This window comes from Salvelinus alpinus, chromosome 21 (genome assembly GCF_045679555.1).
Source record: "Salvelinus alpinus chromosome 21, SLU_Salpinus.1, whole genome shotgun sequence".
NCBI classification, from domain to species: Eukaryota; Metazoa; Chordata; class Actinopteri; order Salmoniformes; family Salmonidae; genus Salvelinus; species Salvelinus alpinus.
The window spans coordinates 25369067-25395591 of record NC_092106.1 but is presented as its reverse complement, the minus strand read 5'-3'; the positions used below and the strand labels follow the sequence as shown (position 1 = coordinate 25395591).

The 26525-nt window shown below is 41.5% G+C and overlaps 3 protein-coding genes across 6 annotated transcripts in view; 2 read left to right on the top strand and 1 right to left on the bottom strand.

The window, feature by feature from the left end:
* LOC139548132 (protein Aster-B-like) overlaps positions 1-3453 on the top strand; it is a 152653-nt gene extending 149200 nt beyond the window's left edge. For all 4 annotated transcript variants that reach the window (XM_071357544.1, XM_071357543.1, XM_071357545.1 and 1 more), the window contains one exon: positions 1-3453. This exon is cut by the window's left edge and continues 2040 nt beyond it. The gene's annotated coding sequence lies outside the window, so the exon portion shown is untranslated.
* A 2230-nt stretch (positions 3454-5683) lies between these two features.
* On the top strand, positions 5684-21112 carry LOC139548130 (dapper homolog 3-like). Its single transcript, XM_071357540.1, has 4 exons — positions 5684-6031; positions 10617-10749; positions 18838-18951; positions 19130-21112. The coding sequence occupies exons 1-4, from the start codon at positions 5801-5803 to the stop codon at positions 20599-20601; spliced, it is 1950 nt and encodes a 649-aa protein (XP_071213641.1). The 5' UTR covers positions 5684-5800; the 3' UTR covers positions 20602-21112.
* Positions 21113-22364: 1252 nt separating this feature from the next.
* LOC139548131 (C5a anaphylatoxin chemotactic receptor 1) lies at positions 22365-26525 on the bottom strand. Its single transcript, XM_071357541.1, has 2 exons — positions 26385-26525; positions 22365-23977 (listed from the first exon to the last, which is right to left on the bottom strand). The coding sequence occupies exon 2, from the start codon at positions 23963-23965 to the stop codon at positions 22913-22915; it is 1053 nt and encodes a 350-aa protein (XP_071213642.1). The 5' UTR covers positions 23966-23977; positions 26385-26525; the 3' UTR covers positions 22365-22912.

Here is a 26525-nt window from a genome sequence, read left to right as displayed (position 1 = left end):
ATCATACACGCACCTTCACTCTCCCTGTCCAATGTTTGTGTTGGAATCTGTACACAATTCATTAAATTTATTTATCATTGATTTATTGAAAGGCAAGTAAATACCTGCTGTTAACCTCAGCTAGGCAATGTCTGAAGAAGTGTACCCCCTAGCTGCGGCAAGAGCTCAGTAATAAAAGCACTTAATAAAGACAGTACTGCACTTTATGGACATTCCAAATAGTGAATGAAAGAAACTCAGTGGTATTTCAGCCATTATCTTATAGTGAAAAGGAAGCCCTTTTTGCATTCTAAAAAGTATTACTTGTATCCAACATAGAATGCTTACTCTGTATCTTTGATTGAAATAAAATGTCTCAAGTACCCATTCAACACATTTCTATTCACTTGATGATGTAATTATGTAACAATGTTAGTCCCAAAAGAGCAATTCCAGCCAGCTTTGTGTTACTCTCTTAGATATTTCAGGGTTTGACAGGACAGGAGTGGGTTGTATGTGGACTTTGGAGGAGTGGGTATCTATCTCTTTAATGCAGGGATGTCAAACAAATTTTGCCCCAGGGGTCACATTCGGTCCTCAACGAGGTCTGGGGGGCAGCTTTGAAAATTGGTTATATTTCCTCGCCATCAAAATTGGCAAAATAATTGGTCCTCTATCTATTGATTTTATCATTTTCTATGCTCCCTGACTGTGTTGCTTTCCTTTCGGTGATTATTAGCGAGCTGGTCAAGAAACTGTATGAATGTAAGTCCATTGTATAATTTCTACACTGTTTCGATTTGGTTTTAGTAAAGTATATTGAGTTTGTTTGAGTATGTTTGACCCCCCTGCTGTAATGTGTGCTGTCGTTGCATTGGTGAGTTACTGATTAAGTGATCGCTCGTGGACAGACTATACGCAAGACTCTAGTTAGTGAATGAGTTGTTATCCTGAAAGCATGTTTTAGGCTTTGCTCTCCTGCGGCGTGTCATATGATGACTTTTGATATTGCAAGGTGTATTATTGGTCATTTATGGAAATCTTAACATCTGAATCACAGTGGTTGGAAATGTTTCTGTTTTATAGAAATCACTTTCACAATCAAGGTATATTATACTGAAAGATATGGTGAGTTTTTTTTTTTAAATATGTGATTATATTTCATATGTGAAAATGTGACTGAAATGCTTTGTTTATTTTTAAAGTGTATGGACTTTTTGAGTTAGAAAATTCCTTGGATTTCTGTATTTATTTTAGTAATTAAAATGGACCATTTCAAATAATCTGAAAGAAACATGGTAACATACCATGGGTTCATCAAGTTAGCATCTAGAATGTCTGCAAAAGATGGGTGTATTCATTGTTATTCATTCCGAATTGTTAATCTAAAGTAATCTCATTCTGCAATTCATGGCAATACCACAAAACATTACAACTAGATTGTAAGTATGTAATTAGCTGTTATGCAGAATTATAACATGTTATGTGTCATATGAGTAAACATCTTATGGTGGTGCGTATGAACTCGTTATAAGGGTATCGTTTATGTTTATTTAAACAACAAGCATTATACCATATTGTAACAGTATTCATAGACTTTATGGATGATAGCTCAAGATCAAGTGTTTAGCTTTCGTTTTTTCATCTCTATTACAGTGACCTGTCATAGAAAACACTAGATATTCAATCATATTATTCAACATTCCTCTCAATCACCATTACTATCTAAATGTATAACCCATGACCTCTCATAGATCTGTTTGGGTTTTTTTGTGGGGGTTTTGTGTGTACGCTAACACATTTTTTTGCATTACCAAGAATGATTGTATGATTCTATTCTTGAGCTATTCTTGCTCTAAAGGTGTCTTGACAGCGCCATTCTGTTGTCATCAACACTGCATTCATTGTGTGTTTCACTGACTACATTAATTGAAATCTGCCTTGCTGTTACGATTAGAGCAGTAGCAAGGCACTGTCCCACTCGTACTGAAATCTCTGGCTAACGCACAAAAGTCCTGAACAAATTTATAGCAACGTTCTACAAGTGTGTCTTGGCATTATCTTACTGGTTTAGCTCAGTTCAAAAAGAAACATAATGTATGTTTTTTTGTCCTGTTTTGATCTGTAGAATGTATCTTAATTCAATTTATACATGGTATGTACACTACCGTTAAAAGATGGGGCCACTTAGAAATGTCCTTGTTATTTAAAGAAAAGCTAATTTTTTGTCCATTAAAATAACATAAAATTGATCAGAAATACAGTGTAGACATTGTTAATGTTGTAAATGACTGTTGTAGTTGGAAACAGCTGTTTTTTTATGGAATATCTACATAGGCATACAGAGGCCCATTATCAGCAACCATCACTCCTGTTTCCAATGGCAAGTTGTGTTAGCTCCAAGTTTATAATTTTAAAAGGCTAATTGGTCATTAGAAAAGCCTTTTGCAATTATGTTAGCACAGCTGAAAACTGTGGTGCTGATTAAAGAAGCAATACATCTGTGCTTCTTTAGACAAGTTGGAGCATTTGTGGGTTCGATTACATGCTCAAAATGGCCAGAAACAAATAACTTTCTTCTGAAACTCGTCAGTATATTCTTGTTCTGAGAAATGGCTATTCCATGCGAGAAATTGCCAAGAAACTGAAGATCTCGTACAACGCTGTGTACTACTCCCTTCACAGAACAGCGCAAACTGGCCCTAATCAGAATAGAAAGAGTAGTGGGAGGCCCCGGTGCACAACTGAGCAAGAGGACAAGTACATTAAAGTGTCTAGTTTGAGAAACAGGCGCCTCGCAAGCCCTCAACTGGCAGATTCATTAAATAGCACCCTCAAAACATCAGTCTCAACGTCAACAGTGAAGAGGTGACTTCGGGATGCTGGCCTTCTAGGCAGAGTTCCTCTGTCCAGTGTCTGTGTTCTTTTGCCCACTTAAATCTTTTATTTTTATTGGCCAGTCTGAGATATGGCTTTTTCTTTGCAACTCTGCCTAGAAGGCCAGCATCCCGGAGTCGCCTCTTCACTTTTGACATTAAGATTGGTGTTTTCCGGGTACTATTTAATGAATCTGCTAACGAGCCATTGGAATTAGCTAACGTGCCATTGGAACACAGGAGTGATGGTTGCTGATAATGGGCCTCTGTACGCCTATATAGATATTCCATAAAAAATCTGCCGTTTTCCAGCAACAATAGTCATTTACAACATTAACAATGTCTACACTGTATTTCTGATCAATTGATGTTATTTTAATGGACAAAAAATTAGCTTTTCTTTCAAAAACAAGGACAACTTTTGAATGGTAGTGTATATGTATATATATATATGTACTGACAAGAGAATCAAACCTGCGCTGTGCGTGGGTTTTGACTTGCCAAGAACTTTGCCTAATAGGAACTAAGATAAAATGGTTTTCTGGTAGATGTGAAGTAGAGATGGGAAGTATGAATAAAAAAGTATTGAACAAAAACATTCAAGATTTGTGAAGTTTACTCTTTTAAAATAGTTTTTCCTCTTGATGAAGCCTACAAGAACTGCATCATCGACAACTGGACATGCAAGGCAAATAGGGGACCTTTGGTGAGTGGAACATACAGTAGTTTAGGAATCTATCTTGATGAATAAGCTAGCTAGCTTCAGGGGTTCTTACTGTCTTGGTTGATAACAACCTACACTATGTATATTAAAGTATGTGGACACCCCTTCAAATTAGTGTATTTGGCTATTTAAACCACACCCGTTGCTGACGGGTGTATAAAATCGAGCACACCGCCATGCAATCTCCATAGACAAACATTTTCAGTAGAATGGCCTTACTGAAGAGATCAATGACTTTCAATGTGGCACTGTCAGGATGCCACCTTCCCAACAAGTCAGTTTGTCAAATTTCTGCCCTGCTAGAGCTGCCCCGGTCAACTGTATGTGCTGTTATTGTGAAGTGTAAACATCTAGGAGCAACCATGGCTCGGCCCCGAAGTGGTAGGCCACACAAGCTCACAGAATGGGACCACAGAGTGCTGAAGCGCGTAGCGTGTAAAAACGTCTGTCCTCGGTTGCAACACTCACTACCGAGTTCCAAACTGCCTTTGGGAAGCAACTTCAGCAGAATAACTGTTTCGGGAGCTTCATGAAATGGGTTTCCATGGCCCGAGCAGCCGCAAACAAGAGCACCATTAGCAATGCCAAGCGTCGGCTGGAGTGGTGTAAAACTTGCCGCCATTGGACTCTGGAGAACTGGAAATGCGTTCTCTGGAGTGATGAATCTGGGTTTGTCGGATGCCAAGAGAACGCTACCTGTCCCAATGCATAGTGCCAACTGTAAAGTTTTGTGGAGGAGGAATAAAGGTCTGGGACTGTTTTTCATGGTTTTGGCTCCTTAGTTCTGGTGAAGTGAAATCTGAACGCTACAGCATACAGTGACATTCTAGATGATTCTGTGCTTCCAACTTTGTTGCAACAGTTAATGCTGCAACTAATGCTGCTCGGATCTCACGCATGATTCGTTCCGTTTTGGATGTGGTCTGCAACGACCAAAAGTGGTATTTGTTTGGGGGCTGAGCTCCTTAGAATAATACTCAGTATGCTTTGCAATTGCTTGGTTTTCACATTTGCATTTTGGTCATTCAGTAGATGCTCTTATCCAGAGTGACTTGCAATCAGTGCATTCAACTAAGGTAGATAAACAACAACATTTAGGCTGACAGTCATAGCAATAAAATAAGAATTTGGTAACCATTATTGATAATGTTATTCCAGTTGAAGTGGTCTGTTGGTTTATTCTTTAGGTTTAGACGTCATTGCTGCCAGATTTTGAAGCTTTTGGAAAATCCTCGACTGGGCTATATTTGGCCAAAGCATAGATGTTTATAATGGGTTCAGATTTGTAATTGGATCTGACAGGTGGGAGCAAAAATAAATATTCTGTTACAATTTTCAGTTGGCTCCTCTTTCCAATATTAAAAGGCTTGAAAAAATATATTGTGATATAACGCTTACTTTATTGAGAATGTGTGTGTAATTTAAATTTCGCCATAGAATAAATGACCAAAAAAAACGTCAAAGTAATTTTGTATTTTCAACATCTGGAAAATATGTATTTTCAATGTCTTTTCATCTTTCATTCAGGACCTAAAATGCACCGTTGATGTCAACTTCTAGAAAATAATTCTGAAATATATGTTTTACTTCATTTTGCTTTCTGGGATATGCCCAAAGAAACCGTTGATGATAAGTGTTAATGGCCTCTCCATATCTCTTGACCTTGTTATTTATCGTCATATTTATTTCAATATGTCCCAGTAAAGCATGCCATCGACAGGATAACCAGATAACCAGCCAGCCTCAACCCACAATATTCGAGTGTGCATGGCTGGGGTAGATGTGTAGTGCTTAAAAGTAGTGAGAAAATACATAGGGAATGGGCTATAGCCAACCCATCAAGACACACGGCATTTTTCATCCCATGACAGTTGAGACCGGATTGCAAGAGGTGGATGCCGTCCCGGTTTTAATCATCATCATAAGAGCCAATAGGGTGTGAAGAAGGGCGGAGCACACCAGTCTACGTCTGGCAGCTGCGAAATAGAAAATGTTTATCCCACAGACACAGGCACCTTGCTGCAAATAGGCAACCATCACTATAGCCTAATTCAAAGAAAGCAGAATGGATATCCACATGTGCGATGAAGAACAAAATTGGATGCAACACCGGGTTTAAAAAACATGTAAGATACGGAGTGGAGTAATAACCTTTTTGTAAAATAAATATTGAAAGTAATTCCGGTTTTTCTATCAAACCATTGGAAGAGGTTTTGGAACCATGTATCATGTCTTTAATTTCCCAATGACTGCGGAGCGCAGTCGCAATAAGGAGCGCCTGGAGGCCAGTCTGGCCGGACTCGGTGAGCTGGAGCTCAGCAAGCAGAGGCAGGAGTGCCTGGTCCTCCGTGCTCTGGCTCTGGGGGAGCCCATGCTCGAAAATTCCACAAGGAACGAGCTATCGGGTTTCAGCAGCTGGGGGCAAGAAAACTTGACATTGAGACGTCAGCTGGTAAGAAGTTAGAGAGATGGAGGTAGTTTGGACATTGTTGCTTTTTTTTGTGGCAAATAGGTACGAAAATATACTTCGTGGAAACATCGTTGCAGTGCGCAGAATGGTTATTTGCCCAGGGTGGACGGTCGCCACGGCGATTAACCCCCACAATAGGCGCACACCACCAATGCATTGTCCACTAACGGTAAAAAAAATAAAAAAAATCGTATTTTATATAGGCTATGTAGCGTATTACATAGCCTATATAAAATACGACTTTTATTTACCGTTAGTGGACAATGCATTGGTGGTGTGCGCCTATTGTTCAGCGACGACACGTATCTGCAAGTTACTTAACTTGATTAACGGTATCCCCATCTGAAAGGATCTAATCGTTCCCATCCTTCGGGCGAAATGGGGGGTGGAGCGGTCCACCGTTTAATTACCCATTGTTCCCTGCATGGCCCTACATGTATGTTGTATTTTACTTAGCAAGTGTTTATACCAATTAATTCGTTGACTTTTCTTTTCAAATTCGTCTATAATGGGAGATGATGGGCTATATGAACAGTTACATTTCTATTAAATCAATGTTGACAGGCCTATGTCTTTCATGTGATATTAATAGCATAGCATCATATATAATGTAGATATAAGTTATGAGGCACGTTTCTTTCGCATGCGGAGATTTTCGACGCCCTTATGGGAACTAGCCTATGATTATGCTGCCAGAGATGGGCGTGATCCGTGTCCCACCATTCAACTGAGTAGGCTATCACCACGCGTATAGAGAATCCGGCCATCCAACCGATGTCATCCCAAATAATAATAAAAAATATCTCTAGCTATCCATGACGGCAACTATTACACACGCATAGCATTAGCCTATTATAGAGACAATGGGCTTCTGTAAAAACTAAAACATCTCTTTAAATAATACATATTTTCTTTGGAATGAATGGGATGTCACAATTTTCTCCTTATGCCCAACTTTCTCCCTCTATCCTCTAAAATACACGCAGGCTAAGTAGCCTTCAGACTACACTACACCCTCGACTCGCACACGTCCCACTGTCTTCAATAGAAAGCTCCTATAAAAGAGGGTGAAAGAAATTAAATCAGCCACCTTCCTCTCCTCCAGCCTCCCCCCGCGTGCCTCTCCTCCGCCGCGGCCCAAACAATGGGCGCATATGGAGCAGAATACTAATGAACCCAAGGGCCTCTGTGCGCAGACAGGGGAATCATGCCGCCACTTTAAAAACACAACTGAAACAGATCACCAATGAGATATCAACGTAGAGCAAACTGTCTCTGCTTCGAATGGGATGGTAAAGACTATTTCTTAGACTGTGCGTGGAGTGACTGACTACCCCTAAATGCCGCATATTTTCTCACAATGTGCAGTGCGCATTTCATCAAGTCATTCTGGTCGGTCCATTAGAGGGATCTGTCATTTGGATCGATGGATAATAACTACATTGTCTATCCAAGCGTGCAAGTAATTACACAGAAAATTCCTTGGGGAGTATTGGTTGGAGAATGATCTGACATCAAGGTCTAATTGAACCACCTCTATTCAGCCCATCTACCCAACCCAAACATCACTTCTCCATGTTCACCACTGGACCCAATCTCATATTGCATGTAGAGAGTCAATGTTGTGTGGAGGCTTTAAGACAGGTTCACACAGAAGCAACTGACCCATGCAGCCCTCTCCTGGGAGGGGGGAACAGTTCCCTTGGCAGTGGCTCTGGCCCCAGGGCCTCCTGTCCTGTTTATAATGACCCAGTGTGAAGGTGCTGACAGCCATGCTATGCCAGACAGCAGCTGGTAAAGCACAAGACATTGACCCCACTCTGAGACACCCTGCTGTGTGTGTTTGAAGATCTCAATCATTAGCTAGCCTTTGTGTGTGATCATATTTACTGTATGGGCATGTGCGTGTGCGTGTGCGTGTGTGTGTGTGTGTGTGTGTGTGTGTGTGTGTGTGTGTGTGTGTGTGTGTGTGTGTGTGTGTGTGTGTGTGTGTGTGTGTGTGTGTGTGTGTGTGTGTGCATCTGTGTCTCTATTGATGTATGTGCTTGGCCTCAGTTTGTGGTGATTTTGGCATGTCTAAGACGTTTTGTGCCCATGTGTCTTCCATAGAGGGCCACATCATTAGTGAGACTACCCCTCTCAGTGGTGAGTGACTGATGTCTGGGTGGGTGAGAGCTGCCTGGGTCTGGGGCTTTGTCCCATAACACCCCCCTTCTTCATTAGCCTAGCTTCCCCCTGAGCTGGAGGCTCTTAGCAGCTGTGTCACCTGAGCACTGACTGACTGATTGGGAAGTCAAGCTGGATAGAGTCCATTCAGAGCCAGTTGTTCCTGCTGAGGAGAAAGGCCACTGAGGCCAGAGTGTGCAGCCTGCATGCCCCATTCACGCCTGTTATGTAAACATGGTGTGTGTGCATGCATGCATGTGTGCGTATGTGTGTCTGTGTGTGAACGGTGGCTTAGTCAAGCGGTGGAGTAGTGGGGGCCAGGGTGGTATTGTATAGCAGTAGTTTCCGGCCTCCCACAGTCCTCTCCCTTTGGTGCCAGTCACAACATTGCTTTAATTATAGAGGGGCTATGTTCCTGATTCCATGGCTCCCCGGCTCACTGCCACGAAGCTGCCTGGCTGCTCCCCTTCCCATCCCCCTCTCTAACGGAGAGAGCACAGGAGGCAGTCAAATAGTAATGATGCCAGGCAGTGTGCGGTATGAGATCTGGGAGCCAGGAGGCGTCAATTAATAATGCAGCAGAATCAAAGGTATCGCATGAAAGGGAGCCCTCTTGAGATCCCTCCAGAGCTACACACTCTGGAAGTCAGCAGTATGTTGACTGTATGTTTCTTTGGGTGTCCTCAAAGCTTTGTTCGTATTCTGTGTCATTACGTTTTAATAAGCCAGCCTTTCACAGTGTCTGCTAGTTCTATATCCGTGTGAGGCTAGTTCTATAACCGTGTGAGGCTAGTTCTATATCCGTGTGAGGCTAGTTCTATAACCGTGTGAGGCTAGTTCTATATCCGTGTGAGGCTAGTTCTATATCCGTGTGAGGCTAGTTCTATATCCGTGTGAGGCTAGTTCTATATCCGTGTGAGGCTAGTTCTATATCCGTGTGAGGCTAGTTCTATATCCGTGTGAGGCTAGTTCTATATCCGTGTGAGGCTAGTTCTATATCCGTGTGAGGCTAGCTTGCCAGAGGACCTAGGCCTAATGATCCATTTTGTGACAGTGTGTCACAGATAAATTGATTTCCAATACACTGTTTTCCTCTCTATTTTCCTCTCTCTCTTTTCTTCCTTCCTTGTATTATTTATTTTGTTCGGACTCAGGTAGCTATAAAACCTAGAGATCTCTTCCACTCTCCTATTAGGAACCACCATAATACAATGGCTTTGTCTTTGATATTAGTTTAGTGGCAGAAAACATCTCTCCAATAGGTTTTATTGCATAATGAATGCTTATGCGGACAGCCTGGCTTGGGTCTTTTGGCTGTTCATAAACGCAGCGCTGCTATCACACTGATCTATTCTAATCTGTCTGAGACAAAGCACCCAGAATCCCAGCAATTATTCCAGCGCTGCCGAGTGACCATATCATCGATATGAATAGGAAAGTTGAGATCTACAGTATGTGGAGTGTTTTTATACTCTCTAGCTCATTATGTTAGCTTTCATTGGTATGATGCTGGTTTGGCTCATGTGAAGGTTGGCTCCTTGTAATGCCAAAATGACAAACTGTATTTTTCATTCATCTGTCACTGCACGCTCCACATACTGTATGCTCATTTAATTCAAGGAAGAATTTCCCCTCCCCGCCACACTGCTGAAACCTTGGTCACTTTCAATAAATAATTTGCATCCCAGCAGTGTACAGCAGACACACTACACAGACACACTACACACACACACTCAGACACACACACTCAGACACACACACACACACACTCTACATAAAGCGTCTCCTGTCAGTTGTATAACAGCCTCTCCATCCCCAAGACTCTGTAATGTAGAGTGTCACATTATTTTGCTGACATCTGTTAATGACATAATTTAATGTAGCAAAAGTCATAACAGGCAAATTGAAGTGTGTGTGTGTGTGCGTGTGCGTGTGCGTGCTGGGGAGGCCATGCATAGCTAGTGTGTGTTGACTGTGAGTACTCAGATGACCTGAAATTGCCTGGCTGATTAAACAACCCCCTGGTGTATGAGATGTGTGTGTCCTGCTGCATGTGCATCCACAAAAATAACATCTCAACACAGTTCCCACTACAGTGAATTATTCATGTTCCAGCTGGCTGCATCCTCAGGTATCTTACGTAACTGGGATTGGGCTATAGTAGCATGCATGCAGCCCATGCAGCCATGCACACTGATGTGTATAGGCCTATACTACCTCCACTATCCAAAGGTGGGAATAAAACATTCTGTATACGGTTATTTGTTTAAGGTTAATAGTGTGTTTTGGTCATCCAGGTAAATGGATGAAAAATTACTACACTTGGTCATAATTCACATTGACTTAAAGCTATGTATGTCTAGTGTATGTGTTATCATGCCTGCGTGTTGGTCTGTTTCAGAGGGCGCTCCAGAGCTCCCCCTGGGGGCTAATGCTGGCACTGGAACAGCAGGTTTGTGAGCTGAGAGTGGACACAGATGATGTCACCTATGAGGGGACCCAAGGTGACACGATGGACAGTCGGCCCAGCTCAGGTACTCCTCATGCGACCTGGAGGCAAAATGCTGGCTAGCAGAGTAGAACACTTGAAAAAGAAAAGGAGAGCCGCACACTCTAGGATCTCAGATGCAATAATTTCATAACCTAATAACCAATGTTTCGACAGACAAGCTGTCTTCATCAGGGTATAATTAAGCAATAAGGCCCGATGAGGTGTGGTATATGGCCAATATACCAAGGCTAAGGGCTGTTCTTAGGCACAGTCCTTAGCCGCTCATCCATATATTTATATGTACATATTCTCATGCACCCCTTTAGATTTGTGTGTATTAGGTAGTTGTTGGGGAATTGTTAGATTACTTGTTAGATATTACTGCACTGTCGGAACTAGAAGCACAAGCATTTCGCTACACTCGCATTAACATCTGCTAACCATGTGCATGTGACCAATACAATTTGATTTGATTTGGTATATTGGCCATATATCACAAACTCCTGAGGTGCCTTATTGCTATTATACACTGGTTACCAACGTAATTAGAGCAGTAAAAATAAATGTTTTGTCATACCTGTGGTATATGGTCTGATATACCACGGCTGTCAGCCAATCAACATTCAGTGTTCAAACCACCCAGTTTATAATGACAAACACAGTGGGTCACTAGTTTATATAGTTTCAAAGGATCCAAACAGGTGTGTGTAATCATGGCCAGGTGTGGTTTGATATCATTGGTTAATTTACATATAGAAATACAACATATAAAAAACATGAATGGATAGCATACAATCATAGATACAGTTTGTTGAGGGCATTTAGCTTTCACCAGTTTCCCTTGAAAACAGTTTTCCCTATAGCCAATTCTGTCGAATCAAATATGGCTGAGACGCAAAGAAAATTAAATGAAAGGGGGTACAAAATTGGTCAGATTAATACTGTCGTTGAGAAAATCCAAAACAAATCGAGACATGATCTCTTTCAAGGACAGTCTCACAAAAGAAGCATTATTGCGTTCTTACTACCCACTATTCAAAATGCTCTGAACAAATTAAGGGAATCGTTCACAAACATTGACACATTCTAAGATCCGATGACAGTATGGGTAATGTGTTTTTGGACCCTCCCTTGATAGTATTCTCGCGGGGCAGAAATCTCAGAGATGAATTGGTAAAGTCTGATTTACCACCCCAAAATACCCCTCCACAATGTCTATTTGCGCCTCTATCGGATGGAAAATACAACTGTAATGGCTGTGCTCAATGTAATGGCACTTACAAATGTAGATCCTTCAAACACCCCCAAACAGGGAAACAGATCCCAATCAAAGGTGTTATCACGTGCTCCACTAAGGTAGTTATTTATCTTCTAACTTGTCCTTGTGGTAAAAATTATGTGGGTAAAACGAAGCGCATCGTAGTACCATTAGGTGCAAGAACTCGACGTACTGTACCCTGTAGCAGCCCACTTTTTGGAAGCAAACAACTCTATTTTGTTCCTACGTTATATCGGCATCGAACTCGTCACCCTCCCTAGGTGAGGGGGTGACCTTGACAATTTATTGTTAAAACGAGAGGCTGTCTGTATCTTGTGCCTGTATCTTTAATTTAAACACATTTGCTCCTTTCGGTCTCAAAGTTGACTTTGATCTGAAGCCATTTTTGTGATTATTGTGATTTTGCTATTCATTGTAAATGTTTGTAGGCATATGTAGCCAAACTGTATCTATGATTGTATGCTATCCATTCATGTTTTTATGTGTTCTATTTATATCTGTAAATTAACCAATGATATCAAGCCATACCCGGCCATGATTTCAGACTGTTACGAATCCCGCCGAAGATGGTGCCTCTTCCCGTTCGGGCGGCGCTCGGCGGTCGTTGTCTCCGGCCTACTAGCTGCCACCGATCCCCTTTTCTGTTTCATTTAGTTTTGTCTGATTTGTTGCACCTCTTTTGTGTTTAGGTTTATTGTGGGCTATTTAAACCCAGTTGGCCCGCCGACTTTTGTGCGGGCTTGTTTTTCTGTTTGTGGTGTCGTATTTTTCTTGTGGTGTCTGTTCCCTGTGGATTTTGTCCTGTTTGTTTTGGACTGTACTTGACGCGCCCTTGGATGTGTGGCGTTGCCGTCTCGTTATATATCTTTTTGGAATATTAAATCCACTTGCTACTCACTACCCTGCTCTCTGCGCCTGACTCCTTCATCACCACTATTGGAATTGTGACACAGACACCTGTGTATCCTTTGACAGTATTTAAAGTAGTGACCCACAGTGTTTTTTTGGTGTTTTTTTGTAATCTTTTTTAAATTATTATTATTATTAATTTTTTTAAGGGGTGGATCAGCTTTAATATTGCATATAGATTGTTGCTTCCATCAATTTAATTGTCTGCATCATTTCCAATCCTCCATATATGTTTTGGGTAAATATATATATCCATAAACATGCATACTTGTGTATATATATATACATAAACATTCATATATATACATACATACATATACACACTTTTTCTTTTAAATATACCTTTATTATTCCCTGCAAACCCTACCACCTCTCCCCAATTGGAGTAAACTAATAAACAAAAACACTTAGGCTTCTACCTTCAGTTTATACATATTATACACATTTTACAGACACAATCTATTTTACAATAGTTATATTCTGTTTGTTTTTAGTCCTTCCTTTATTTCTGATGTCCATCCAGTTTGATTTCTATTTGTAACTGTGCTGTTTCACAAAATTTCTGAACTTATATACAGTGGGGCAAAAAAGTATTTAGTCAGCCACCAATTGTGCAAGTTCTCCCACTTAAAGAGATGAGAGAGGCCTGTAATTTTCATCATAGGTACACTTCAGACAAAATGAGAAAAAAAAATGCAGAAAATCACATTTTTAATGAATTTATTTGCAAATTATGGTGGAAAATAAGTATTTGGTCACCTACAAACAAGCAAGATTTCTGGCTCTCATAGACCTGTAACTTGTAGGCTCCTCTGTCCTGTAGGCTCCTCTGTCCTCCACTCGTTACCTGTATTAATGGCACCTGTTTGAACTTGTTATCAGTATAAAAGACACCTGTCCACAACCTCAAACAGTCACACTCCAAACCCCACTATGGCCAAGACCAAAGAGCTGTCAAAGGACACCAGAAACAAAATTGTAGACCTGCACCAGGCTGGGAAGACTGAATCTGCAATAGGTAAGCAGCTTGGTTTGAAGAAATCAATTATTAGGAAATTGAAGACATACAAGACCACTGATAATCTCCCTCGATCTGGGGCTCCACGCAAGATCTCACCCCGTGGGGTCAAAATGATCACAAGAACGGTGAGCAAAAATCCCAGAACCACACGGGGGGACGTAGTGAATGACCTGCAGAGAGCTGGGACCAAAGTAACAAAGCCTACCATCAGTAAGGGCATTGAAGATGAAACGTGGCTGGGTCTTTCAGCATGACAATGATCCCAAACACACCGCCCGGGCAACGAAGGAGTGGCTTCGTAAGAAGCATTTCAAGGTCCTGGAGTGGCCTAGCCAGTCTCCAGATCTCAACCCCATAGAAAATCTTTGGAGGGAGTTGAAAGTCCGTGTTGCCCAGCAACAGCCCCAAAACATCACTGCTCTAGGGGAGATCTGCATGGAGGAATGGGCCAAAATACCAGCAACAGTGTGTGAAAACCTTGTGAAGACTTACAGAAAACGTTTGACCTCTGTCATTGCCAACAAAGGGTATATAACAAAGTATTGAGATAAACTTTTGTTATTGACCAAATACTTATTTTCCACCATAATTTGCAAATAAATTCATAAAAAATCCTACAATGTGATTTTCTGGATTTTTTTTCTCATTTTGTTTGTCATAGTTGAAGTGTACCTATGATGAAAATTACAGGCCTCTCTCATCTTTTTAAGTGGGAGAACTTGCACAATTGGTGGCTGACTAAATACTTTTTTGCCCCACTGTACATTTTACAGACCCCGTATGTTTTACATTGGTTATCTTGTTGTTATTAGTCCCACCCCTCAGCTCCATTCAACCCCTCCCATCTATCTCTTAACACCATCCATTTTGGATTTCTATTTGGCATATATTTTTCAACTGTGCTGTGATGCTTCACAAAAATACTGAACCTTACTATTCTCATAGCTTTAAGAGATTGTAGATTAAAGATAAACATTTTTGCTAAAATAATAATTATATTATTGATAGATTGACTAGAACTTTTCACATCACCCAATATTGCTATCTGCAGCATTAGTTCTAGGTAAATGTTGCAATTCTTCAGCCATTCCTGGATCTGTGACCAAAAACGAGCTACATATGGACAGTACGAAAATAAATTGATCTAAATAAATCTAATGACTCTGCCTCCTCGCAGCAAAATCTGCAGAGCTGGGAAGATTGTATCCCCCATATATATAACATTCTATTGGTTGCAAGAATTTTGTATAATAATTTAAATTGAGAAATTCGTAGTTTTGAATCCGGCGTTGTTTTGCGTGTCAATTCATAAACCATGTGCGATTTATATGGCAGAGCTATCACTTTTTTGGTCCTTAAATGAAATTGGTATATGTTTTTATTTATAACAATTTTCTTTAACCATTTATGGTCTTTAATGTAAGGCCGACAGACAAGTTCCTTACTTTTTCCCCCTTCTTCTTGCCTCTTCCATTTTTATGTTAATGCTGCAATTAGTTGGTTGTAATTTTGGCTAGAGCATTTCCATATGTCTGTGTTAACTGCATGTGTGACATAACTTCACCAGTCCTATTTATGATATAATTTACAAAAATTATATATATATTTTTTATTATCGAAAAATACGTTTTTTTAAATCAATTAGTATATTTGAGTTTAACCTCTCTTGGGTAGGGGGCAGTATTTTCACCTCCAGATGAAAAGCGTGCCCAAAGTAAACAGCCTGTTACTCAGGCCCAGAAGTTAGGATATGCATATAATTGGTAGATTTGGATAGAAAACACTCTAAAGTTTCCAAAACTGTTACAATAATGTATGTGAGTATAACGGAACTGATATGGCAGGCGAAAACCTGAGACAAATCCATCCAAGAAGTGGAATTATTCTCATGTGGCTGTTTTTCAACTCAATGCCTATAGAGAATCCAATGGGTTAGGAATCCGATTGCAGTTCCTATGGCTTCCACTAGATGGCAACAGTCTTTAGACATGGTTTCAGGCTTTTATTTTGAAAAACGACGAGTAAAAAGCCATTTTGGTCAGAGGACAGAGGAAGTATGCAGACCTGATTTGCGCGCCGTTTGTTATTTTTCCTTTCTATTGAAAACGGTATTGTCCGGTTTAAATATTATTGATTATAAAGACAATAAACAACCTGAAGATTAATTATACACATCGTTTGACATGTGTCGACGAACTTTACCGGTAATTTTAGTATGTATTCGTCTGCCTGTTGTGACCGCCTTGGAGCCATTGGATTACTGAACAAAACGCGCCAACAAAACTGAGTTTTTGATACATAAAAGAAAACATAAAACAAACATTTACTGTGTAACTGGGAGTGTTGTGAGTGCAACCATATGAAGATCATCAAAGGTAAGTGATCAATTTTATCTCTATTTCTGACTTTAGTGACTCCTCTACTTGGCTGGTAAATGTTTGTATACTTTTTTACACTGGTGCTGTCCTCAGATAATCGCATGGTATGCTTTCGCCGTAAAGCCTTTTTGAAATCTGACACAGCGGCTGGATTAACAAGAAGTTAATCTTTAAGCCGATGTATAACACTTGTATATTTTATGAATGCTTATTATGTGTATTTCTGTATTTTGAATTTGGCGCTCTGCAATTTCACCGGATGTTGGCCAGGTGGGACGCTAATGTCCCACATACCCTAGAGAGGTTTTAACCACAATATTTGTTGTATTATTTGTTCTGTCTTTTCAAGAGGATTAAACTGAAATTGCAACCAACTTTCTAAGGCTTGTTTAAAAAATAACTATATTTTGGAGATTATTTAGTTTTCAAATAACCGAAAGTGAGCAGTTGTTAGCTGAATAAAGGGAAAAATATCATTCTTGAACATGGGGTGAGACATTCTTAATTGTTTACTAGAGAACCATTTCGGGATTTAAGTATAACTTTTGGATGACTGATGCCTTTAGTGAGAGGTCTAATGCTTTAATATTTAATAATGGCTGTCCTCCGAATTCATATTCGTTATATAAATAGGCCCTTTTAATTTTGTCTGACTTGCCATTCCAAATAAAATTGAATATTTTTTGCATTTTTTTGTGATCCAATACGTAATATTGTCATAATTTGGTTTTAATCCAGAGAGGTTAGCAAAAGTATCTAGATCCTCTATGAGGCTGTGGAGGGATTCTAATTATGGTTTTAAAAGAAAACATGAATCATCAGCGTAGAATGGCACCTTTGTTTTTAAGCCACGGATTTCTAATCCCTTAATATTATTGTTGGATCTAATTTTAACAGCTAACATTTCGATATGCCGATAGTGGACATAGATATGCCAATAGTGGACAACCTTATTTTACTCCTCTTGACAGTTTAAAACTTTCTAAGATGTAGCCATTATTTACTATTTTACACCTAGGGTTACTATACATAACTTTAACCCATTTTATAAGAGATTCTGCCAAAATTGAAATATTCCAGGCATTTATATATAAACTCCAGTCGTACTTTATCAAAAGCCTTTTCAAAATCAGCTATGAAAACACTGAAGTGTAAGAGGCCTCCAATTTTTTTAATGGACTGGATCTATATATATACCACTTGGATCCTGTTTCAGTAATAATGAAATCAGACCTTCTTGTGTGTCTGATAATCTACCGTTTATATAGGAGTGGTTAAAACATGCTTATAATGGTCCTCTGAGTATATCAAAAAAAGTTTGGTATACTTCCACTGGTATGCCATCCAGCCCTGGAGTTTTCACATCAAGAAGTTCCTCTGTAATTTGGCCTTCACATGAGTCTTTCTGTACAGATGTTAATTTTACATTATTAAGAGGGAAAAAATCCATACAATTAGCTTCGGTTAGTGGAAATTGAGGAGACTGAAAAGAAAACATATTCTTAAAGTACTTTACTTCCTCTTTCAAAATTATCATTCGGTGAATCATGCGTGACTCCATCATTTGTAACATGTATCAATAGAAAAATGTTGGTAGCATTTTTATGTTGAAGATTGAAAAATAATTTGGTGACCCGCAGTGTTTGTCATTATACCTGTCACGCCCTGATCTGTTTCACCTGTTCCTGTGATTGTCTCCACCCCCTCCAGGTGTCGCTTATTATCCCCGGTGTATTTATCCCTGTGTTTCCTGTCTCTCTGTGCCAGTTCGTCTTGTATGTTAGTCAAGTCAACCAGCGTGTTTTCCCGTACTCCTTTTGCTATTCTCTTTTTGATAGTCCTCCCGGGTTGGCCCCTGCCTGACTCTGGACTACTTTCCCGCCTGCCTGATCATCCTGCCTGCCCTGACCCTGATTCTGCCTGCCCTTTTGGACTCTGAACTGGTTTTGACCCTTTTGCCTGTCCACAACCATTCTCTTGCCTTCCCCTATTGGATTAATAAATATTGTAAGACTCCAACCATCTGCCTCCTGTGTCTGCATCTGGGTCTTGCCTTGTGTCATGATAATACCCTGATGAAGACAGCTTGTCTGTCGAAACGTTGGTTATTAGGTTATTAAATGATTGCATCCGAGCTCCTAGAGTGTGCAGCTCTCCTTTTATTTTTCAACTTCTTATGCTACCACCTGTCAATTTCTGACCTCAGAACTTTAACCCCTGAACCACATCAGAGGGGCATGGGGTACTTGTATTTTTCTTAATGTAGTAACACCATTTTTTGTGTGTGTTTGACCCATGTTCTGTATATTTTCTGTATACTCTTTTTACATTAATTGTGGCCCTATATTTCTTTGAAGTACATGTATAATGACTTTAACATTTCATTAGTTCGAACAAATGTTGTTTTTGTGCCCTACTTTCTGCTGTTATTGGTTCTGTGATTTGTTTAAGAGCCGAGACGTTAGAAATTAGTTTGTCAACATATGGTTTGAGAAAGCCTGAAAGAGCCGAGGTCTAATGAGTGACATCATCTGTGTTTCCCAGGGTTCTATGAGTCGAGTGAGGGCCAGTCTCCAAAGGGGCATTCCTGTCCCTCTGAGTTCCCAGAGCCCCCCTCTGGCTGGGGCTACAACAGCACTGAGAGGCCCAAGTCTCTGAGTGAGTTCAGCTCACTCTCACTATCAACAGCTCTCTTTCAACCCCAATAGGGTTCATGGTATCATAGCAACAACACCATGGGCTGTCTTTACTTTATTACATTGTTATTATAGTTGCATTAGGTACTGGTATCAGTAGTAAAACAAACACAACTTCTCTCTGTGCTCTCCATCTACAGAAGATGCCCTCCAACTGACAAGTGAGAGTCTGATGGAGCCAGCCCCTCGTGCCACTGTGCCCCAATCCTTCTCTGCCCCCTACCCACCCCTGGAGGGCATCGCTGAGGAGGTGACGGCTGAGGAGCCCTGGCAGTGGGACCCACACTCTGCCCAGGGTTGGGAGGACCAGGCCACTGAGGAGGATTTCCAGCAGGCTCTGAGAGTAGAAGGCTACATCCTGGGTCTCATCCATCGCTACGCGTTCTCACCCCGGCCCTGCATGCCTCGTACCAGTCTGGGGCCTGACCCCTCCATCTCCTCCTCATCCAGCATTAACAGGCAGAGCAGCCTGCAAAGGAAACCCCCTCTTCACACCCCTGAGCACTGCATCCCTGACCCACAGGACCTCTACCCTGACCGTGAGTGCCAGGCCTGGGGATGTGACCCTCTAGACAGGGAGGTGTGGGGGGGGGGGGGCCCATCCATGGAGGAGGACTGTTATCTGTCTTTACCCTACCCTCACTCCAGACCTCACTCCCTGGCCGGGGGGCATCCACCCTCCCTGGACCCCCCTTGTGGAGCTAAGGACCCTTGTTTAAGTAGTGAGTCTGATTCCCCCCAGCACTACCCACTGCCCCACTCCCCAGCTTCACATAAACACCTTGTCAGAGCACAGTACATTCCTGGGCAGGCATGCCACGCCCCTGTACTATCCTCACACTATCCTCCAGAACACTCCCCCTCACATTATCCTCCAGAGGCCTCCAAGCCCAGCCAAACATTTGTGTCCCCAGACCAAAGCAGCTCAAAGACCAGGGCCACGGGGAAGAAGAGTCGTGAGGAGGGACAGAGCTCCAAGAAGCCTGACCACAGGACCTGCCGCTCCCAGTCTGAGAACAGTTTGATGGGGGAGAGGGCTTTCCCTAAGCACAGGTACAGCACAGCCGAGCGCCCCCAGCACCAGAGGTGCCAGGGTCCACACACAGGCCCCCAGCACAGCAACACCGCTGGGGGGCAACGCTGGTGCTCCACCCTGGAGCTCAGCCAGGAGGAAGGGGAGACCCAGGGTGAGCAGGCCCACAGATGCCCACCTCGTAGGGCCCGCTACACCCAGGCCTGCTCTCATGCAAACCCCAACCACCACTCTCAGGTCCATGCCCAGCCTCGCCTCTCAGAGTACCCGGAGAGAGCACCTCTGTGTCGGGGAGAGGAGGGCCATGTGCAGGCTGCCCCTGGGGAGTCAGAGTTCAGCATGAGTGAGGTGTACTCCCCTGCCTCCAGCTCCCTCTCTAGTGACTCCGATGAGGGGGGGCTGGTGTGGCCCCAGCAGCTGCCCCCTCGTCTGGCCCCCTCCTCTTCCTCCTCCCCTCAGGCCTCCTCAAAGGTCTCCTCGCAGCCCAAGGCCTTTGTTAAAATCATAGCCTCTCATGCCCTAAAGAAGAAGATTCTGCGATTCCGCGCCGGCTCTCTCAAAGTCATGACAACAGTCTGAAAATATGTCTATCACCGATTGTTTCTACTGCCCATATCCTGCACAGTCTGATGGTTCAACCTACATCACCTACAGTTCACACCCTCTGTCTACCTATGCTGGTCCGTGCAGCATTGTCATAAAATCAAAAGCTATTTTACCTTCAGGAAAAACTCAGATGTCTGTAACTGGCCTAAGATCAGTATCATGATATCATCTAGCTAAACCACATTTCACCATCAGACTGTGCATTAACTCTGCATTAACCATTCATTTGTTTAATGAAAGTCATCCTCTGATGGTGACACTGCCATGTCACATATGGACACCTGAAAGTGAACCACTACCTCTCTTCTCTCAGCTGCACCACCTTGCAGCCTGGACCTGAAGCCCATGTCTGTAGCACTGGCCCTGTAGGTGACTGTAGTGAGGGGTCAGCACACCCATTTCTGTAAATACCTGCCTGTGGCCTTGTTTGTATGAATGTAGTTTGTAAATAAAGATGTTGTGGTCTTTTAGGCCATGTGATTCATTTGACACTTTCTAGTATTCAACCTAGAATAGTGGACTCCAGAATGCCTACTGGATATTTCTCACACATAAATACAGTTATTTTCACATTAGTTCTTATTCAGAGCTGATCTGATTGATCAAAGACCAATTAGTGACAAAAAGATCAGGATTGAGCTGCCTGTGTTAGCCTAAACTGCTTTCAGTGTGCTAGTTGTATAACAGAAAGTGTACATCACTGTCGCCCCCCTGTGGTGTATCAGTAAAACTGCTTTAAACCTTGCTCCGAACATCTGCTGCATATTTTCATGTACCAAGTTATGAAAATATGTTAATTCTAAGATTTTGTGCATGATTGAGAGCATGGTATACTAACCCTAACCCGGGCCTTAAGCTTTTTATTTCTATTCGTTTTTTTATGTCCCAAATGCGAACCCCCTCTTTAGGCAAGCACAGGGCACAGGGCACAGAGCACAAGGCACAGGGCACAGAGCACAGAGCACAGGGCACAGAGCACAGAGCTTGTGAATGATAAACAATTTGGTCACACTTTATTTGGATAGTCCGTCATACTATCAACAAACTGCCTGCTAAGCTTACGGTTAGAATTAGGTTTAGAATAAGGGTTATGATAAGGTTAGGGCTAGGGTTAGGGTTAGGGTAAGGGTTACATTTAAGGTTAGGATTAGGGTTAAGGTTAGGGTTAGTAGTTAGTTGAAATGTTACTGATAGTCTATAGAGCATCTACATATGCACTCTCCAAATAAAGTGTTACAAACAATTTCAAAATGGCACCAGTGAACTGTATTTCTATGGAATGCAGGTGTGATTTATTGCGGAAGTGGAACTGCTGATTACCTCATATGATATGTGAAATAAAATTTAACAGCTCTGACACAGCTCTGACACTCCAAAACAACCGCTATGGGGATAGAGCCCGTAATTGCAGAAGTGTGATTGCTGACAGAGACATATTGCAGAGAGGACAGGGCTTCCTGTTCTGTTGCACAACACTGTATTAAAGTTTCTTTATTAGGGTTTCTGAACCGCCTCATCTTTAGGCAAGCACAGAGCACAGAGATTGTGAATGATAAACAATTTCAAAGTGGCACTCCAGTGAACTATATTTCTAGGAAATGCAGTGGTGATTTATTGAGAAAGTTGCACTGCTGATTACCACAGATGATATCTGAAAGAGAGAGCTTATCACAGTAGTGACAGAGGAAGAAGACATGGGTGTGGGAGAATGGGATGAAAGCATTTTAAAGAGCAACTTTGTTTCATAAAACATTTTATTTCAACACAAATACATGTATTTATTTTCTTAATTTAAATGTTTAACACAATTCATGTTCTGGTGTGCTCATTAACAGTTCTTGTTATTATCTGAGGGCAAAAACATTACATATTTGTCAAAATGACATATCTATGAAAATGAAGTCAAATCTAAACATAGCTGATGTTATGGAGGTGTAAATGTGTTGGAGCTGTCAATTCCGTGAGCAGCTGCTCTTGATCATTGTCACGAAGCCACACCTGTCCCCCTTGCGTTAGGATATATATAAAATTATTACTCTTAAGTTGAAAATCATTAAACTAAATAATGAGGATTTCTATCAGCCTAATCAATGTGTAGATTACATCTCACATTCCAGTGTTAGAACTTGTAAACAAGGCTGCATGGGATTTCTCTTACTGCGACTCCATGCAGCAAATTTGCAATGTCCACTTTAGTTATAATGCCAGGAGCCGCTTGTGGATTTGACAGCTCTAATGCAGTTCCACCTCCGACACGCAAAAACACACATACACACACAGAACTTCACATATTAATCTCCTGGGTTCTTTCTGATGTGCTCTTGAACATGCTCTGTCTGGTTACCGACTCCTCGGTGGCAAAGTTGAACATATTGCGCAGGGAGCGATTGATACTCTGCTTAAAGCCTCGTCCCAGACACACATAGAGCAGAGGGTTGAGGCAGCTGTTACAGTAGGCCAGGCAGAGGGCCAGAGTGTGGGCCAGCTGTACGTTGGCGCTGTGCGATGAGTGCCGGGGGGTTGATAGAACCAGGAAGTCCAGTAAGTGCAGTGGAAGCCAGCACAAGAAGAAGCTCAGCGACACGGCAACAATGACCCTCAAGGTGCGTCTGGAGCGCGCCTCACTCACCCTCCCAGGCCCCTCCCCAGACCCCCCCCTGGCCCTGCTGTACACAACCCAATGACAAGCCACAATGGTGATGAATGGCAGCACGAAACCCACCAGGAAGCGTACTGTAGTGATAGCCCAGCCGCTGGCTACAGTGTACAATCCCAGGCACTCTGACTTACTGGTGCTTAACTGGACCTCCTTCACATAGACAAACTGGGGGATGCTGCCCAGCAGAGCCAGGAGCCACACCCCAACACATACCCAGCCAGCCTTGCGAGGCCTCCTCCAGTTCTGGCACCACACGGGCCGGCTGACCAGCAGAAAGCGGTCCAGGCTGATGAGTACCAGCAGCAGCACGCTACAGTACATAATCAGGTAGATGAGGCCCTTGAGCAGCTTGCAGGCCACAGGGCCAAAGGGCCAGTGCTGATCCATGGTCAGGGGCACCATGAGGAGGGGCAGGGACAGGCAGCACAGCAGGTCAGCCAGGGCCAGGTTGAGGAACCACAGAGAGGTGACGGAGCGCGGCATGCGGAAGCCCGTCACCCACACCACCAGAGCGTTGCCCGGGACACCCAGCAGGAAGACCAAGCCATAGAACACCAGGGCGGACAGGTGACGGGGCCCGAGCACAGGACCAAGGCCCTCAGGCTTGACGAATTCACAATCAGTGATGTTGTAGAGACTCAACTCCTCTTCAGTGAAAATCGAGCACATATCATCCATGCTTGGAGGTGACTGTTGAGGGGAAAGGAAAAGACAGTCATTTGATAGCTACTATAATATAATTGTGTCAATACAATAATACAGGAATTCTTGATAGAAGGGACAATCTCTACTTTTTTCACAAATACTTTTCCTAATATTAACAACATTTGAAATAGATATTTTCATAGGATGTATATAAACTCTGTCAGACACCTTAAAAGGCATTTCATTTTTACATGTATTATCCTAAATGTGTTTAAAGGCATTGATAGTTTCATGATAACATTAGATTATTCAAATATGTAATACAAATCTCCAAACTTATTTTTGTTTAATTTTGTTGACAAGCTACTAACAGAGTTGACAAAAACACTTAAAACAGACATATTTTTGCCTCTAAAAATAAAAGTTCTATACAATTATTTGTCAAATATAGAAAATCCTTCATTTGTAAATCCCCAATAAAAACATCCTATCAGATCTTTCAGCACTCTGACGGAGTTAACGTTAGACGAGTTTATGTTTGACGGAGTTAACGTTAGACGAGTTTATGTTTGACTATTATTCTTCGTTCAAGTGGTATACAAAGTAGCAATTTTGTTTTCCCTCAGTTGCTTTATGACTTCAAAACCTAATTAAAATAAACATATTTGAACCAAAATTAATATCCTATCTTAATCTATACTGAACAAAAATATAAATGCAACAATTTCATTGATTTTACTGAGTTACAGTTCATATGAGGAAATCTGTCAATTTAAATAAATTCATTAGGCCCTAATCTATGGATTTCACATGACTGGGAATGCAGATATGCATCTGTTGGTCACAGATACCTAAAAAACATGGGCCTCACAATGGGCCTCAGGATCTCGTCATGTCATTTTTGTGCAGAAAAATTTCCATACATAAAATGCAATTGTGTTTGTGGTCCGTAGCTTATGCCTGCCCATACCATAACCACACTACCACCATGGGGCACTCGTTAACATCAGCAAACCGCTTGCCGACACAACGCCATACACATGATCTACGGTTGTGAGGCCTGGTTTGACGTACTGCCAAATTCTCTGGCAACAGCTCTGGTGGACATTCCTGCAGTCAGTATGCCAATTGCACGCTCCCTCAACACTTCACATTTTAGAGTGGCCTTTTATTGTCCCCAGCACAAGGTTTACCTGTGTAATGATCATGCTGTTTAATCAGTTTCTTGATATGCCACACCTGTCAGGTGGATGGATTAAAAGGGATAAATGCTCACTAACAGGGATGTAAACTAATTTGAGAGACATACGCTTTTTGTGTGTATGTAAAATTTCTGCGATCTTTTATTTCAAATCATGAAACATGGGATCAACACTTTACATGTTGCATTTATATTCTTGTTCAGTGTATACGGGAGATGGAGTTGAAAGATTATGGGTGTGACCATGGTGATTTCAATATTATTTGTTTAATTCTATCAAAAGTAGAGAACTTTACAGGCCATGAAGGGTCTTGTTGCACTATGAGAACATGAAAGGTATTACGATGTAACTGACCCTGCTCATTCCTGATTCATTTAGGATTTCAGACTAATCTGATGGAGGTGACCAAGGGCTCTATTCCATCTGTATCGTTGTAGCGTAACAACATTTGAAGGTACTTTCTGTTTAAACCGAATGCAGTCTCCGCTAAAACGAGAGCATTGCCTTTATATTTCAATCACGTTTTAATACTGAACTTCCGTGATACATACTGAATAGAGCCCCAAATCTCCGGACACGTTTTTTAGGAAGTATAGTTTTGAGAGAAATATTACTTGAGAGGGCTATTGCAAGAAATTACATAACATTCCTTTTCAGTTAGTTATTAGTTATTGCTCGTTTTTACGAGAGTTTGAAATTGGGATCCTTTGCTCTGGACAAGGGCATTTCTGGGCATAGAGCCCACATGGAAATGAACAATATTGAAAATATTTTGAAATTTCCAAAAGCAAATCTTTCCCCTTATAAAATTCCACGAAATGTAATTTTTTTGCTCAAATAATGCAAAAAAAATAAAAATGTTTACTATAAAATAAAGTTTCACTGCATGACAAGGATTGTCCCATCTTTCAAGAATCCCGGAATTGAGAATTGTATACATTTTTAACCATTTAAGCATTATATGTTTATCATTACATACTATTTTGATGAATTGCTATCTGCTATTGTTTTATTTGAAAGATTTAATCCGTAAGTGTCCATATCCAGACCAAAATAAATAACCATAGGACTATTGTCATGTCATTAATGCTGGAATGGTTTAGTTATGAAGTGACACAAAACCAGTCAGAATTTTACTAAACAATATGACATTTAAAAGTCATCATTCAAGTGAACAATACCTCTAAAATGAAATAATTCGAATCAGATAACTAATCACCAAACACTGTAAAGTTAAGGTTGTACTTTACCTTAGATTTCAGACGTATCCTCTTGTTGATGACCGTAAACACCCAGAAAAACGAGAGGCTGTTCTTCTTTTGCACAATTTCTGGCCACAGATCCCTCGACAATTATGACCTAACCTCCTTATGATCAGGAATTGTCAAAAT